This window comes from Osmia lignaria, chromosome 5 (genome assembly GCF_051020975.1).
Source record: "Osmia lignaria lignaria isolate PbOS001 chromosome 5, iyOsmLign1, whole genome shotgun sequence".
NCBI classification, from domain to species: Eukaryota; Metazoa; Arthropoda; class Insecta; order Hymenoptera; family Megachilidae; genus Osmia; species Osmia lignaria.
Window position 1 is genome coordinate 11,222,938 of NC_135036.1, and position 16,291 is coordinate 11,239,228.

Here is a 16,291-nt window from a genome sequence, read left to right on the forward strand (position 1 = left end):
CGATCATCGGACACGAGTCTGTTCTCTCTGGTGGAGTGTAGATCGGTATACAAGACGGAAGAGTGTCGGAAAGAGAGGAGACGAAGGCGATGGCTGGTGTATTAACAAACCGCGTGAAAAGATCCCAAAAATAATTTCGCCGTGAAGAAATAAATCCGGGCGAGGCGGTCGCGAGGGTGCCTCTCTAAAAGAAGGTTCGCCACCGGGTGCCTTCTGGGAATGAAACCGGCATAGTATGCGAGTTATAAGAAGAGCGGTGAAGCGATCGCATCGGCTAGTCGCTAAAGAGTTTTGCCGCGGGTCAGCCACCAAGAGGAAACGCACCGAGTACTCGCGTATCCGGACCACGGTATACACGGAGGAATATATCCGCGAGTTGAAGAGACCAAGACGATTTGCTGATGGCAAGCGAAGACGAAGGCATGGCGAGGCATGGCAAGGTAAGGCAAGGCAAGGCAAGGCAAGACAAGACAAGGCAAGGCGAGACAGGCAAGCAAGCAAGCAAGCAGGACTTACCTCTGCTGTTTTTAGAACTCCACTCCCAGAACTGCGCGGGTCGAGTCGAGCCAAAACCAAAATACCACCGATATAGCTTTTCTGCGATGGTCTTTGTGTGCGCGACCAACCAGCTCTTTCCTACGAACGTCCAACCGGCTTGCACCGGAGTGAACGACGACGAACTAACCTTACCGACATACGCTAGAAGCTACCGTCTACGAAGAAGACGACGAACACGACCATGATGACGAAGAGGCTAAGGTGCGTTGGTGAGAAGAAAAAAAAAAAAGGATGCATTAACTGATATCGAACAGTAGGATGATTTGATGTTATTCGCATGAGCTTCGAGCAACCGTCCACGAAGAAGAGAAAGACACTAAGGTGCGTTGGTGAAAAGAAAATAAGGATATATATTAACCTACTAGGATGATGATATCCTTGATACGTACAAAGACTAACTGACCCTACTGACATAAGCTTCAAACACTCATCAAACGCGGAGATGACCATGATGACGAAGTTGTGCCGATGAAAAAAAAAAAAAGAAAAGCGACGTAATAATTAATATCGAACACTACCAACTAGGATGATTACGTCGTTCACTGTTGAGACATGGCTTTTCTCCCCGACTTCCGTTCTAACGGCTTCCTGTCGCAGGATACCCGGCATGCGTCAGTGATTTGTGACGAGCTTGTGACGATCCAATGCTCTAACAGCACCGGATCGAGTTACCCACGAAGCTTTCAATTTGGACCACCAGCCACGTTTCTTTTATCATCAATTAAATTACCGATATTTAATCAATCATTTATTCCTTTGCACTGGATATGTGTTCAGTGTCCGTGACTTGGTGCAGAATTTTCTAAATATTTTCACTGATGCTAGTGTTTTTGTGACGATATTGTGACGCAGGATATACAGATATTTGTGTGTTAGGTTTTCTTTTGGAATATTTTCGTTGGAGGTAGTCTTTCGTAGTATGTCTGTGATCAGTGGTTATTGCTGAATTTTAGGTAGGAATTTTTACATTCACCAAGACCTTTTTTATGTCTCTTCGTAAACTCTGGCCAACCCATAAAAGTTTGTATCTGTAATTCACCAACACCCTGCGTACACGTGGCAGTATTTCAAGAATCGTTTCGTACGGTTTTAGTAGCACGATATATACCGTAATCATTTGTGATCGTTGACGAATTATTTGCACAACTGGTACCAGTGATTCCGTCGTAACTTGAACGAAGGGAAATTGAAATTTCGTTTGCCCGTTTCGTTTAATAAGCTTTCATTTCTTAACGCTCTTTAACTATTTCACATATGAATAACTTACCTACCCTTCTATTGCATGTAGGTGCCAAGATACAGGATCGGAGTTGCACACACGACGACGGTCCTTAAACATAAAGAAAATAGTACATTTTTAAAGGGTTATTACTGCAAAGAAAAGGTTAAAATGTGTAATTTTGTAAAATGAAAATCGATCGGATAGGAATATTCGTCTATGCGAAGCAGGATTTATTTTATTCAAACGGGAATCGATATAAACCGAGATTGGCGAACACTTGACGTGACATAACGTGATTCTCAGATCCGTTTCACATCGTTATGTGTCCTGGCCGTTGTAAAATCGCGTCTGTAAAGAGCTGTCGTAACGTCCAAGTTTCCATAATTACTTCGGGCAATGGGATCAGTTCAGCCAATCAGCCGGGCCAGCCAGTCAGTCAAGCTGGAAGATTTCGCTTGAATTCTTTATGCCATCTCGCGCTTCGACTCCGTGTTCGAGCTTTAATCGGGTTAACGGAGCATAGAAGCTTCTCCAAAATAGCGATCGTTATTAATTTAAGTCACTCTTAATGCGGTTCCGAGCTACTACCAGGAAAATCGTTATCCACCGTTCCTACAAACGTCATTAAAATCATGGAAATTTCATTTATCTGTAAAGCGTAGTGCCAGAGTTCGAAAGTTCAATCGGTTTCATAGTAAGGCATAAGATGTTGATATTGTATTTAACGAAAAAATTGAAGAAAAATTCAACGAAATTCAATATTGGGTAGAAACGTGCTCCTCGAAGAGAGAGACTGCTCTCTTCAAGGAGGGTCGTGAGTTTCCTGCAACAAGAAGAAGCGAGACAAGGATAAGAGGGAGGCGCGACAAGGGGTGAAGAATAAAGAAGAAAGAAGAAGGCAAGTGCAAGCGGGAGGCTGCACTCGCTACAGCAGCCGGCTGTACCGTCAGCTGCCGACAGATTTATCGAGTGGCACGTGCCGATCCGGAGAGCAATGTCGTTTTATGCCTTCCTCTTTTCTAGTCGCCGCCTTCGAGCAAGGCAAAAATTATTGTCGCGGTTTGTTTCCCCTAGAAACGACGACACCCTCCCCATACGAACGTCTCAGCTGCTAATACGATTTCCTGAACAACAGCTCCGTTCTTTCTCAAACATCTCTGCCCTTCTTCTAACCAGAAGATAATCTTATAACGGAGTGAAACACTTTAATGAGAATTTGACGGTGTAAATAAGAGATCGTCGAGGAAAAACAACAGAAAATTTCCGAGTAATCTCAACCAGGTGGTACTCAATGAATCAGTTGATCGAACTACTTGGCTTGCTTTTTCAGGGTACACCTCGCTTTAATTAAATGATATCTAAAAAAGTTAAAAATCCCAATTATTAACAATCCTCAGAATCGAATTAAAGTTCAATCCAATTTCTGGTCTCGATTCTAAAAGCGTTTTAAATTACAATTACTTAAATTAAATTACTCTTCAATTAACGGAGATGAATTTAATTCTACCGAGACAACGAACAGATCAAATTTCAAGACTCGTTTCGAAATTACACAAGAGGAAGATTCCTCTCTGATGTTTTCCTTGAGAAAAAGAGGAACGTGTTTTTCAAATAAACTGAAACAAATTCTACGACAGGACAAGACCTTCCAGTGGATCTGTCTGAAACGATCCAGGAGGGCATGCACCCCCAAGAAGATGTCTGACCATGTATTTTACTTGTAAGGACCAGAAGTTCTAGGTGAGCCTCTCCCTGGATTTTCACAGGATTCAAAGACAAATCTGTCAGAGCTGCCTCTCCCACTTTGCACCCTACTGTACACAGAGTTATTTATCTAAATTCAACGAATAGCAATTCTCAATTAAAATAGCTGCCTGTCGTAGCGAAGGTATTAAAAGATGAACGCGAGTCGCGTATCAAATTATACCCTTGTTCGCAAAATCCAACGGGATGAAATTGATCAGCATCAAATGCAACTCCAGGACACACGAGGCGCAGCCGTCCAACCGAGCACGCTTCTATGTTAGCAACAGATGGAAGCGCGCGCCGCGTGTCACGTATCACATATTACGTATTATCTATAAAGCAACGAGTTATACGTGTACGCTATACGCTTCATCGATCAGTAAGTTACTTGCGTCATTGGTGGCCAAGAGACACGCGGCTCCTTCTCGACGCGATAATTTCCTTCTGATCGGTTCCCTGGCCATCGCGAGAACACCATAAGACCGCGAATATACCTTGTTAACGATCTACCCTATTATTCGCATCGTGTCAAAGAATAACTTTCTACTTCATCATCCTATGAACGGAGCCAACGAAATTGTTTGGCGAGCAGAGCGAACGCGCTTCCTGTTCCTCGAACGTCATACAATTAGATCAACCAAATCATGGGTATGCGTGGAAACGTGTGCGATTAGGAATCCGTTGAGATAGGAAAAAGCTGTTACACGCTTGAAAACGAAGAAGATGGAAACGAGTGAAAGAGATGGTAGTAGTGTAAAATGGAGAAAAAGGAAAGGATGAGGAGGAGGATGGCGAAGGAAGAGGTGGAGGAAGGCACACGTCACTTAGCTGAAGCACGTGCTCTGGTTTCTGGCGGCTGCTCCTGCTCAGCCTCGGGTCTTACACTCAGCCCTGGCGGCTGAGTTTAATTTTAGCCATGGAGCTTTAACTTCGTCGTGTCATAGGACAAAGAATATGGCGCGAGTTGCACTCGCGCCAACATCGCTCCTCGCTTGCTACCTCGCTTCGTTCTGCTTGATGATCGAACGATTTTTCGCCGATCCTTAGACCGTCCGCGAGGTACAGTCGTTGCGACGATCTAGCCAGATCGTAACTCAACCCTTAGAGTGCATTGGGCGGATATATCCACTTAGGATGACACTTTCCCTACGACCCAATGCAACGGCGGCGCCGAGTATATCGGTCTTTCTAGAATCGAACCCTGAAGAAACGGCGCCAAGTGACGCCGCGTCCTCGAAGCACATTCACACTAAGCGAAACGAATTATTACCGTATTGACTGAATATGATTGATTGATTTTTCATCCGCCACGAAACCGAACGTTTCGAACGGCAGATACAAACATCCTGCACCTCACACGTGGCTTCAACCAGGACTGGAAAACACGTGTTCCCCTCTCCTACAGAGACTTCCCTGCATTCAATCTTGAACATGCCCTTCGATAACCCACAAACAACATTCTTAAGGACAGTGGTTAGAATCATCGTCTTTCTCCTATAATGCACAAGCTGAACAAATTAAACCCGAAACTTTGAAAATTCCATTGCACGTACTGTAAATTGATACGGATCAGCAATCGGTAAGATTCAAGTAGGAGGTAAAATTGATGGGAATGGGAGGAGAGAGAACGTGGCAGGAGGGCAACAAGGGTTCGAAGGGTATGTTCGGTTAAAGGACCCCACGGTTAGATATGGCCAACGCGATGCAACCAGATTGAAGATATTAGATGTTCCCTTGCTTGGACAATAACGCAACGTAGACAAACATCAGGTTCTCATGGTTAAGCTTGTAAAACAAAGACAATTCGTGTTCGGAGGTTTTTCGAATACCATTCATTTGCTTCGTCAATCTGATGTTTAATCGCGCAAACAATAAGTTACAGATAAGGCTGTTTTCTATTGATCAAGAAATGCATTTCGTTGAACATCGTCTCTCTTATTTACTCGACCGGTTTCACGGTTCTTCACTTGTTAGCAATCGTTGTATCAATTATTAGACGTACCTCGTTAGATAGATGTGACCTTGCCTCCCTCGACATCGTTAAACAGCAATTGCGTATCGACGAAGAAAGTGCAAAAGTAAAGATCGAAGAAAATAAAGGGGAGTTTCGTCGAATTACTTCTCTTTCTTTCATGCACCGATGCGCCCAACGGTGTAAAAGAAGAGCAATTAATCTTTTATAGATATTAATCAACTAATATTTGCAGACGTCAGATCTTCTTCCTGCACAATTAATTTTTTTCTCTATAACTTTATTAACCTCTCCGTGAGAATATTACGAAATGTTGACAGAAATCTTGTTCACAGAAATTTTCCATCCACCTTTGGAGAAGATAATTGTAGGGATCGGTTGGACGAAGACAACGTGAAAAACGAGTCGTCCAGGAGGCGGCGTTTTCCTTCGCCTCTCTTCGTTTCTCAAGCTGGAAGCTTGAAACGCGATACTCGGAGCTGATTCTACTCGAAACGAAGCAGAATGAAAACGACCTGGTGAAAAGAGAGGGAAAACGAGACGGTGGTGAAGGAAGAGGCTCGGGAAAAAGAGGAAAACAAGAAGAAGAAGGGAGGTTCATGAGTTGAGTGAACGCACATTCGAGCCACGTACTGTGGAAGAAGAAGAAGAAGAAGAAGAAGAATTAACTGAGGGAAAGAGATAGAAGAATCTCGTGGAACTACGTTTATTTGAAACATAGCTTCAATTTGATCGTCTTAACGAAATTGTCAAGAACAAAAGAGTCCCCACCTTGTCCTTAAATCCTTTCGAATTCAATTGCTCTGCCATGTACAGTCTATCTTACGTAACTGAACGAATATTTTGGGAGCTCCATTGGGTAAATTGTTCACGATTCTACGGGTTCTAAGGAAAACAATACCAAGCAGTGTCTATAGATGAATAAACGGGTGGAAAGGAAATTATGAAATATGATTTTGTGTGAACGATTTGAAAGACGCTTAAAAATCATGGAAATACTATAAAAACTACATTGCGATTGCATCTGAAGATAATTAAAAAGACCCTATAGGGTTAAATCATCGCTGATCGTTCATTTTTCCTCGTCCTCTCCCTAACATGTCCCTTTCAAATTTCTCCCCAATGTTCTTTCCTCGAACTTGCCGTGAGGTATTTTCTCTCTCGCTCTCATTAAAGAAGAAAGAAAAAAAAAAGAAAAAAGAAAAAAGAGAAAGAGAGGCAAGAGCAGGCAAGCGTGTTGCGCGTTACAGAAGAAGAGAAGAGAGGAGAAACGGAGCTGGCAGATGTTGGGCGCGTGCGGCGTCGAACCATTTAAGGCGCGATCACTGGACGCCCGGCGTCGCAACGGCCCTCTCCGCGTCGTTCGAACCCCGACCAACTCTTCTCCTCCCTTACTCGTTCTCTCTCACTTCTGCCTCGGACACCTTGAGAAGTCGAACCGCGCGCCACAGCCTCCACGAAACCTCATCTACCTCTTCTACTTGCTCTCTCCTATCCACCACAATCCCCACTTCTATACGCTACTTTCCTCTCGTGTACCTTCTTCATCTTCTATTTTTCTTTTACTGTAATCTCCTTCGTGATTTTTCCTTCTTTTTCTTCTTGCCGCTTAAGGGCGCTCCTACTCGAGTATCTTACGATATACTGTGACTCTACTGACCCGACTGATACAACTACAGTACGTATGAATTATTTTAATTTTCAAAGGGTTTATAATTTTCTTCAGTTTGAAAATTAAATATCCGTTTCCTTAATAATTTGAATCCCAATATGTCTTTACTACACGCGTCCATTTTCACTGCGTCGATCAACCTTATCAAAGTCCGCCAAGAACTATGAATCTTCGAAAAAATAATTAGAATTTTCGCAAATCAAAGGAAGAAAAAAAATGAAAAAAAAGAAAAGTATCGCACGTGGCCAGATAGGACCACGTGGTCCTTTTGCCTACGTCACCGGCCGAACTCGACATCCCATCGCGTATTGATTGAGAGTGGCCATGGTCGTTTCCATGACGACGTTTCTTTTACCTGTACACCACGGGCATACACAGGGTACACCTTTCACGAGTACACACAACGAGCCACCTACCTATCTACCTACTACGTAGGTAGCAACCTTAGGGGAACGTAGGTGTACGTACAGTGAGTCGCATAAGTATTCGCATTGGCGTAATTAGAATTTCTCTTTTCCTTTAACTTTATTACAAACATTAATTGTCTAATGTTGCTTAATTTCGATCTACCCATTGTCAATACTTTTTGGTAGATGGGTGGAGGCAGTTCGTATTTTAGAAGGTCCAAATCCTTCTAGAAAGTATTTGCATCTTCTCGGTTAACAGATGAACTGAACTTTTACGATGCTTTTCCAAAATAAATATCCTAGACGATATATCATTTGGGAAAGGGTTAATTGAGAAGGAAGATATACTTTTGCGAGCCACTGTAAGTGCGCGTTCTACCTGTGCGACGAGCTTATCCCACCACCTTTCTCTCCTCATGCTTTCACCCTCTCGCCACACTTCGCTTATCCTTCTTTTCGAACCCTATCAAGCTGTCCTATCTGCACGGTGTATCGAGTGAATCGGATCGGATCCTCGATAGAAATCTCTCGAGCGTACACGTTGCCGTACCACGCGTGCAAAATTTATAATCGACCCCTCGATACCGCACCCTGACGCGTACCGTACCCGTACCCTTCTACCTTCCTATCTTTCCTCGACCCACTGCCACCATAGATTGGATCCATTGCAGCGACCATAGATTTATGGACAAGTTGAGACAATTTAGTTAGAGTAGAAGTTAAAGTAGCGTTTTAGTGATTCTATTTTCTAAAATTTCATCAAACGTTAGATTTTAATCTTCCCCTACAGCTTCCCTGTCTTACGTAACTATCTACCGTTTCAGAATATCCTGATGTATTTGAACAAAAGATAAAGCTTATTCGAACGAACAGGGGTCCTACCTTTCGTGTACCCTGTTCGAAACGAGAAACGAACGCGAATGGGGCTAGACAATTAGAGAAATTTCAGCGAACCGTATTCTCGCCGAATGCTTCGTTAACGAATCGATCGCGACAATGGTATTTTATTTGTCAGAAGACAGAAAATATTAACGAATCGATCAGAATTCGTGCACGTTTAAACCGCGGAAGGTGAACGCAACAGCACGTGTTACCAACACGTGGTGATCGTTGGTAGAGAGGGAACGGGGCAAGGTGGTGAGGGCAACACCGAAAGAGGAAAGAGGGGATGTGTTCCCGCGTAAATATCTCGCTTTTTATGAGTGAAACTATCATCAACGATTATATCACAGATTTGTCCATCTTAGTGATAATCATATTTCTTCTCGATAAGATGAAGAACATTCATTTCCAACGTCGTAGCTGCAACTGATGCACAACGAATAATAAACAGTAGATACCTTATAATTTGATATACAGTATGAAAAACACTACGTTGGGTTATATTCGTCCTGATAATTAATAATTACTGTTGTTGTTATTGTACCCAAGTGAATGCATATTGATAAGTTAACACTGTCCAAAAAGAATTCAAGACAGAGTGGTATGTTTATTAATACACACAGGTTAGGTCCATCTACATACGTTTTTGACAATCAAAGGGTTAATTCTCCACAGCTAAGTATTATTTCGATCACCGTGTCGGTACAGTTCTATCGTCCACAACAAAAGGGTTAATCGAGAGAAAATTATGAACGAAACACAGCGGAAAAGCAGGACGAACTGTCGTTCCGCAATAATGCATTATCGTTTTCGAAAGATACATAACTGGTAGAAGACACGTGTCATTAGCACGTGGCTAAAGGGTGTAAACAACGAAAACGATGAACGCGAAGGGGTTGCTTTGGCGATCCTGTACGGACAACAAACACGCAAGTTTTCCTTCGATCTAAAACACAAAAGGCACGCGGACCTGCGTCGACGTTTGTACCGTGGAACTTTGCAGAAGAGGACCGACTTTTGACCAATAATGACACGTGTACGTCGCACGTGAGAGGTAGGCGGAAGGAATCATCGAAGTTGCGTTCAGATTTACGTCAATCGTGACCCAACGCGCAAAGCTTCAAAGACATCCCCAGCCAACAAAGAGGGGAAAAAAGCTGACGGTTAAAAGGAAAACGAGCCTGCAACCAGGTTTTTCCGATACGAGAGCTTTCCAACGGGTCCGACATCCGGTTCTTCTTACGACGCATCAGAGAAATCGAGTCGAACGAATATTCAATAATATTCCACTTCTAGTTTAGTAGAAATAGATAAATATTACTATTTTATAATTGAACGTGTTGAACACCGTGACAAAATGAAAGAGAGGATAAATTTTCAATAGCATTATATTAATAATATAAAGTGGCAATCTTGAAAATTTCATATTCGTTTCTTTAATAAGTTCTGCCACGGCTGACTACACCTGTCCATTTTCATTGTGGCACTCGGTGTGCTTGATTGTTAGTTTGCAAACGATTAAATTACAAAATCGAGATATTTCGTGAATATATTTTATCGTGGGATATCCATTCTCGGTATCCAGAAATAACACGTAAGGGCGATAAATTATTGAGACGAGCGTCAGAATCGTTAAGTGGTTAAATGAAATTAGTCGACACCTGGTCCCATTAAAAGCTCCCGACAAATTCGTTTTAAATGATATTTCCAAATTCTATCTCAATTCTTATGTTTCGATTTCTCGAAACTTTAATTCGATTAATACGTTAATACGTGAATCTGCTGGATGATAAACGATGATAAAGAATTAATTCAAATTTAAGCTTTTTATTTCTATTCTATTCTATTTTCTCAATTTATACTTAATTTATATTTTTTCCCATGAAATGTCAAATTCATTCAAGTAAACGAACGACTAACCTACATTTCTCGCTTTTCTAAAAATATACAAACACCTAACAATCTTCCGTTTGGACAACTTCTCGAAATATCAAACAGATATTAAAATTTCATAAACCTTAGTGTTCGACTCAACCTCGATATGCAAATTGAATGAAATATAAAATGAACTAATAATTTATCCAAACTGAAACTACAAAATTGATGTATTGCACAAAAAGAAGCAAAGCATCTAGGAATAAGGGCGCTAAGGGTGGAATCTTTACAATTCTTAAGAAAAATTGTCGAAAATTCGATTACAAATCACGAAGCTTACGTGAAGTTTCGAAAATGAATGACGTTAGTGGTCGGGGTTGTTCTGAGGAAAGTTATCGATGAAACTGTTCTTTCTCTGTAGTGGGTGGGTGGATAGGATCGATGTCGAGGGCGACGTGCACAATTTCTTCATGGAATGTTTATGAACCTCTATCTTTTTCGGCTGCACAGATACATAGATCGAAAATAAGAGAAATCTACTCTGATTTGAGCGTACTCGTTAGATTTGAAATATTATGTCCCTCTAACTCAAACAAACTAACTGATAGAATTTTTATAAGAAAGTGTAGTTTTTTAAGTACACTGAAAGGAGGCACGCTTTAGTGCAGAGTTTTAAGCATCACAACAAAAACAACTTCTCTAGCTAGTCGAGCATCTGAAAATAATGGAAAAAGTCAAGATAGGTTTAGGTCATACGCGTTTCATCCATCCATTTACATAGGCTCGAGGAGCCACATTGTATCGCGCTTTGTACCACGAGGTCGTGTAATTCTTTAGAACGAACCAGCCACGCATTATTACGTAGGTTCAAGTTCCGTGAGATCCCACGATAAGTCTACATCTGATACAGACACCTAAACGCATTGATTCCCGTGTTACTTCCGTTCTCCAAGCGAAAGATCGCATTCTTACTTCATATTTTTCACATAACTGCTTTTTCCTCTCCCATTTCTCACCTCTGTACAAGAGTCTTGAAATATTTTTAAAAATTCCTTAAATACCAACAATATATTACATTCTACTGAATCTAAATCAGACAATCCATTTGATTTTCTTTAAGGGCTATTGAAAATCACTTACTAACTTAAATAAAAATAAAAACAATTTGTCATGGTACTTGTAGATGTTTCAATATAACATTTATATAGTAAATAGAATAAAAATAGTAATGAGTAATATGCTAGTTACCCAAGAAAATAACAAATACTTCTTGAAAAGTACATTTACATAAAAAAAATGACCTTACCAAACTATCACGTACTAACAAATAAATACGACTATCATTTTCTTCTTATTTTTAATTTTAAATAATATTAAAATATTATTAAAAAAAGAGTATCAATTCCTACCTTACCAACGGAGATCATTGCAATTGATATTTGTATCCGTAGATGGCAGCATCTCATGATGTTTATAAAATATCCAATAAAAATTAATAATAAAATGTATACATCAGAAATTCAAAACATAGTTAATAAATTTACACTGAAAGCTTATTTGCTATTATTTTTTTAAAATCTCGTGATATAATGCATCTTTAATACATGACAATATTTTAACCCTATCAAGTATGAAATTAAATTTATCTCCTCTTCATAAGACTCATTCATTTAAACTATTAGAAATACTGACATATATATAGAATAATAAATATCATAATTCTAATTTAATGTTAATTCAACAACATTTCTATATTACACGTACATCAGTATAGCAATATCAGTATATGTAGAACCAACCGCACACAAAAACTCAAACTCCTTAAATAATTTTATGTTAAAACTAAAAAATAAACATTACAATTTAGTACATCAAATGGTATGCTAAAGGAAGAATATGTGAAGACATGAAACTATTGTAGATTATTCCAATTTAAAATTAAAAAGTTACTTAAAAATTCATAGATGGTGCAATGTAATTCATCGATTCTGACATTGTTTACTAATACTGTGATAATGTTAAACTGATGGTATATATTTTATTTTAAATAAAAATATGGTATTTTTGTAAAAATAATATATATGTTATATATATATATGTATTTAACCATTCAACATGTGATCAAGAAAGACTGATCTTCATCTCTGAATTTATGAATAGACTGTTATTCAACTATTCACCATAGAATTTTAAACATTCTATCATCATTAAATAAACCAAAAACAACATTTTCTTTTAACATTATCGTAATGAACAAGAAATAAACGATATCTTCTGAAAATCGTTATTGTAATGACCGAAATGAAATGAACAGAAATGATAAATAACATTAGTTCAAGGATCATACGACGATGAATTAAGAATAATAAAAAAAATTTGACAGAGATGCACATCCAAATGAACACAGAACCTGTCATTTTTAATCGTTCCTTTGGAAGAAGATCAATATATCTCGCAATGAAAAAAGCCCTTCACTAGTAAAGAACCGTATGATTTTAAAACAAAAATCATACACTTTTTCTATGATGAAAAAACTAGAAAAATTGAAGAGTGGAACATCGTTAGGAAGGAGCTTTTTTCCTAAAAATCATGAACGCTTTGTATGCATGTGTATTCGTGTGCGTGCATATATGCTTATGTGTACATGTGTTGAAGGCCATGTTAACAGACTGTAAGTCAACGGATGACTTCTGAAACGATAAAGGAAAAAAATGAAATTTACTTACGATTTTCACCGGCTTCTCCGCGGTTCCTACAGAGCTTTTCCAAACAATTATTTCACTTTCCACATTATTACGTCCACGGTAAAAAAAAAAAACAGCGAGAGAGCGAGTTTGATCAAAAGCACAATTTTCGTGACGTCATCGGTAGTCGGACATGCGCAGACCGATTTCGGTGTTTTTCCATTTACCGCGGAAACACGTGTGCGATGTTACTTATTTGCTTTTTTTCTTTAAGCAAAAGAATTACATCGCTAAGAAACACGCGACATTATCGCGACGACACGGTATCGTCTGTTGCGAATTTCGTGTGCGATTATTCGCGAAAGCCACCACAGTTGCCGACATCTATCCATCCACTCCCACTTGTTAAGTGACGTACACTGACGTCATCGATAGTTTACCTTGAAGCATGACATTGAGTTACATGTCTGCCAATCGAACCAATTAAATTTTCTATGTATATTATGCAAAGAATTCCCTATTTGTATTGAATTGCGCACGGATTTCATAAACTAATAACCCAAATTACATGATTATCTTACTTTTTTAGTTGTAACAGTTAATTCGTCATATGTAAATGGTAGGTTTCCGATGAAAGTCACCAGTATTCTATTGTGGAGGAATGTCGAAAATGCGTAGAATACTATAATAACGTTGAAAACTGTAATCAACATTTTTCTAACCTATAAAAAATGTTTAAAAATTCTTAAATATGAATAATTTATATCACATGTAAATAATAAAAGACTACCCTATGCATCCTTCATCTTCATTCAGCAGTATTATTTAAAACGTTTGTGCATACTTTGTAGAAAACTCCATTTTTACTATTTGGCAAAAAGAATGTTTCACTAGTTACGATTCCCGCGAAATTTGAATTTGGAGGTTAGAATACATGTAAAAAATTTGGATGTCATTTATTATAGAAAACGTAGAAAATATTCTGTTACAGTGTTTTCTGCAAATATGCAGAAAACTTGGATTTCTATATATTTAATTAGGTCGAAAAAAGAGAAAATAATGCATTTATATAAATGTGTATCTTATTATTCTCATAGATTCCCTTTTTTTAATAAAGGGAAAAGTATTAGCAATACATTTTTAAATTAAGTAATAAATTAAAGAGAAAGTAGCAGATTAAAAGAGAGAAACATCGCTGTAACAAACGAACGTAATAAAACATATGTGATCTGCGACAAGAGCATGAAACGTTAGGACAATGTTCATGATTCGATACAAATTCGTTGTAGCGTATGATTATAATATTTGAAATAATTGACTATTTCTCATTCCTAATCACTGTGATAATTTAAATTTCGAAGATGCCCGTCGTGGACTGTAAGTACGTTACAACGAAATTAAACGGTTTGCTATGCCATATGAACTGAAGTATACAATTGGGAATTTTACCTTTTACTTGTCATTTATTATTTAATTTAACGAAATTAAAATTATTAAATACATTTTAATGTAATTATTGAACAATTCATTGATCTAATCATAGATTAAGTATCAAGTGAGAAAGAATTCTTTTAAAATACACGTTACAATACAGTTAACCCCTTTCATCCCCTTTCACTCCATAAATTTAAATATTAAGTAGATAATTTGCAGGAATCCTTTTTTTTTAATATTTAACATTAATACCTATTGATAATAATTTAGATTAGATTCATCTGTAATAATGGATAATACAAACAATAAGCAACATACTCATAATGATAAAGAAAAGGAAAAAGAAAATCAAATAAAACATGAAGACAACAAAATTGCCAAAAATACAAATTCAGATGTACTGTATACAACACGTTTGGATTCTGCAAATCAAGAAGATATTGGAAAAAAGATTTTGTCATTGAAACATATATTGGAAAAGGATTTAAAAGCAGCTGATTTGAAATGGTCCTTGTTTGTAGCAGCTTGTAATACATATCGCTATGACACATGTTTAAAACCATTTCCACCAATGTATATAAAAAATGAGTGCAAGGATATTGAAGCTTTGGTAGAATTTCTAAGCTATCAGTCTTGGTACTTCTGTTATTTTTGTCTGTAATAATTTATTGAGTAAATGATAAATTTAATTGTAGAGAAGAGCTATAGAACTAATTCCTCCATTGGCTGTAATATTTGAAGCATTGTCAGAATCAGATGTATACGATAGATATGGAACTGCTATAGAACTTTTACATTGGATTTTAGTACGACTGAGAGATCCTTATATAAAAAGTATTAACAAAGAGTCTGTAAGTTATTTTGCAGATAGATATAATATACTTGTTAATTTTAAGATTTTGTTTATTCTTAATTATAATTTGTAAAAATGTGAAACTGTAATATAGTATGATTCAATACTGAGGAAAATCCCTTCAGAGATGTCAGTAGCTGCACCAAATTTAATATTTCAAGTTGCAAGTGCAAAGCAATCTACTTCAGAAGAAAAATGGAAAACAATTGCTCAAGGACATTCAACTTTTTATGCTTATCATGGCAGTCGGTTAGAGAATTTTCATTCCATCATACATTATGGTCTACAGCAAACTATGTGTAAGGTAAAACAATTTGTTCAAAAATAGTATCAGCTACAATGATAATATAATTTGTTAAGTTACTATGGTATTATGCCTTTTAGAGATCATTATTTGGTAAAGGAATATATCTTTCAAGTGAATTAGGTGTAAGTTTACCATATAGTCCTGTAGGGTATGGATGGGGAGGTAGTATGCTAGGAAGTGAAATGAGTTGCATAGCTTTATGCGAACTTATTAATCATGTTGATGTAAAAACTGGGGATTCAGGTTAGTACATATTACAGCTCAAAAAATTATTTATCATTTTTATCCACTACATCTTGCAGAAGATAATGCTCGCAGAGCAGTCACAGATTCTATGGGTGGATTGGTACCAAATAAGTATTATTTGGTTGCAAATAGTGAATTGGTAAGAGTACGTTATCTTCTTGTTTACAGTCAAGAAGTTCAAACAACAAGGTATGAATAGCTATTATATTTATATATTTTCGAAACACTAACGCGAAAAAGAATGTACAACCTTTTAGGTGTAATGATAACAAAGGATTGTTAGCATGGTTCAAACAACATAAATTATTAACATTTGTACTTGGTTACGTAGTATTATTGGCTTCAGTCGGTCTGACTCATAATAAACAAGTGGAAAAATATTATAAATTATTTGTTCAAAAAGTTGGATGGGAGTAAGAACTTCTATCTATCT

At 37.9% G+C, this 16,291-nt stretch overlaps 2 protein-coding genes and 1 long non-coding RNA gene across 12 annotated transcripts in view; 2 read left to right on the forward strand and 1 right to left on the reverse strand.

Annotated features, from left to right (window-relative positions):
- Mef2 (myocyte enhancer factor 2) overlaps positions 1–13,429 on the reverse strand; it is a 40,311-nt gene extending 26,882 nt beyond the window's left edge. For 2 of the 5 annotated variants that reach the window (XM_034325584.2, XM_034325583.2), the window contains exons 1-2: positions 13,061–13,429; positions 1,830–1,888 (exon numbers count right to left, since the gene is read on the reverse strand). The gene's annotated coding sequence lies outside the window, so the exon portion shown is untranslated. Of the gene's footprint in view, positions 1–516; positions 621–1,825; positions 1,889–13,060 lie in introns of those variants that run through there. The other 3 variants (XM_034325576.2, XM_034325577.2, XM_034325579.2) reach the window with 3 other exon arrangements.
- On the forward strand, positions 234–11,426 carry LOC117604948 (uncharacterized). The gene is made up of 3 exons (XR_004581536.2): positions 234–440; positions 532–879; positions 5,834–11,426. It is a non-coding gene; the product is annotated as an uncharacterized LOC117604948 (long non-coding RNA).
- A 122-nt stretch (positions 13,430–13,551) lies between the features above and the next one.
- Positions 13,552–16,275, forward strand: LOC117604949 (protein mono-ADP-ribosyltransferase PARP16-like). 6 transcript variants are annotated; one of them, XM_076688352.1, is made up of 7 exons: positions 13,552–13,637; positions 14,723–15,062; positions 15,148–15,303; positions 15,400–15,609; positions 15,690–15,855; positions 15,915–16,047; positions 16,116–16,275. In XM_076688352.1, exons 2-7 carry the CDS (start codon positions 14,742–14,744, stop codon positions 16,273–16,275), a joined length of 1,146 nt encoding a protein of 381 aa, XP_076544467.1. In that variant the 5' UTR covers positions 13,552–13,637; positions 14,723–14,741. The 6 variants fall into 6 exon arrangements, with proteins under 6 accessions (XP_076544467.1, XP_076544468.1, XP_034181479.2 ...); XM_076688353.1 differs by lacking the exon at positions 13,552–13,637 and adding an exon at positions 13,922–13,942; XM_034325588.2 differs by lacking the exon at positions 13,552–13,637 and adding an exon at positions 14,082–14,399.
- Positions 16,276–16,291: the final 16 nt, after the last annotated feature.

What these genes read in the sequence shown, in the direction of transcription:
- LOC117604949 (XM_034325588.2), top strand. Translation starts at nt 14,380, where the DNA reads ATGCCCGTCGTGGACTGTAA. An exon ending in ATGCCCGTCGTGGACTGTAA is followed by an intron (nt 14,400 to 14,722) that starts GTACGTTACAAC and finishes ATAATAATTTAG; the next exon opens with ATTAGATTCATCTGTAATAA. An exon ending in TACAGCAAACTATGTGTAAG is followed by an intron (nt 15,610 to 15,689) that starts GTAAAACAATTT and finishes TATGCCTTTTAG; the next exon opens with AGATCATTATTTGGTAAAGG.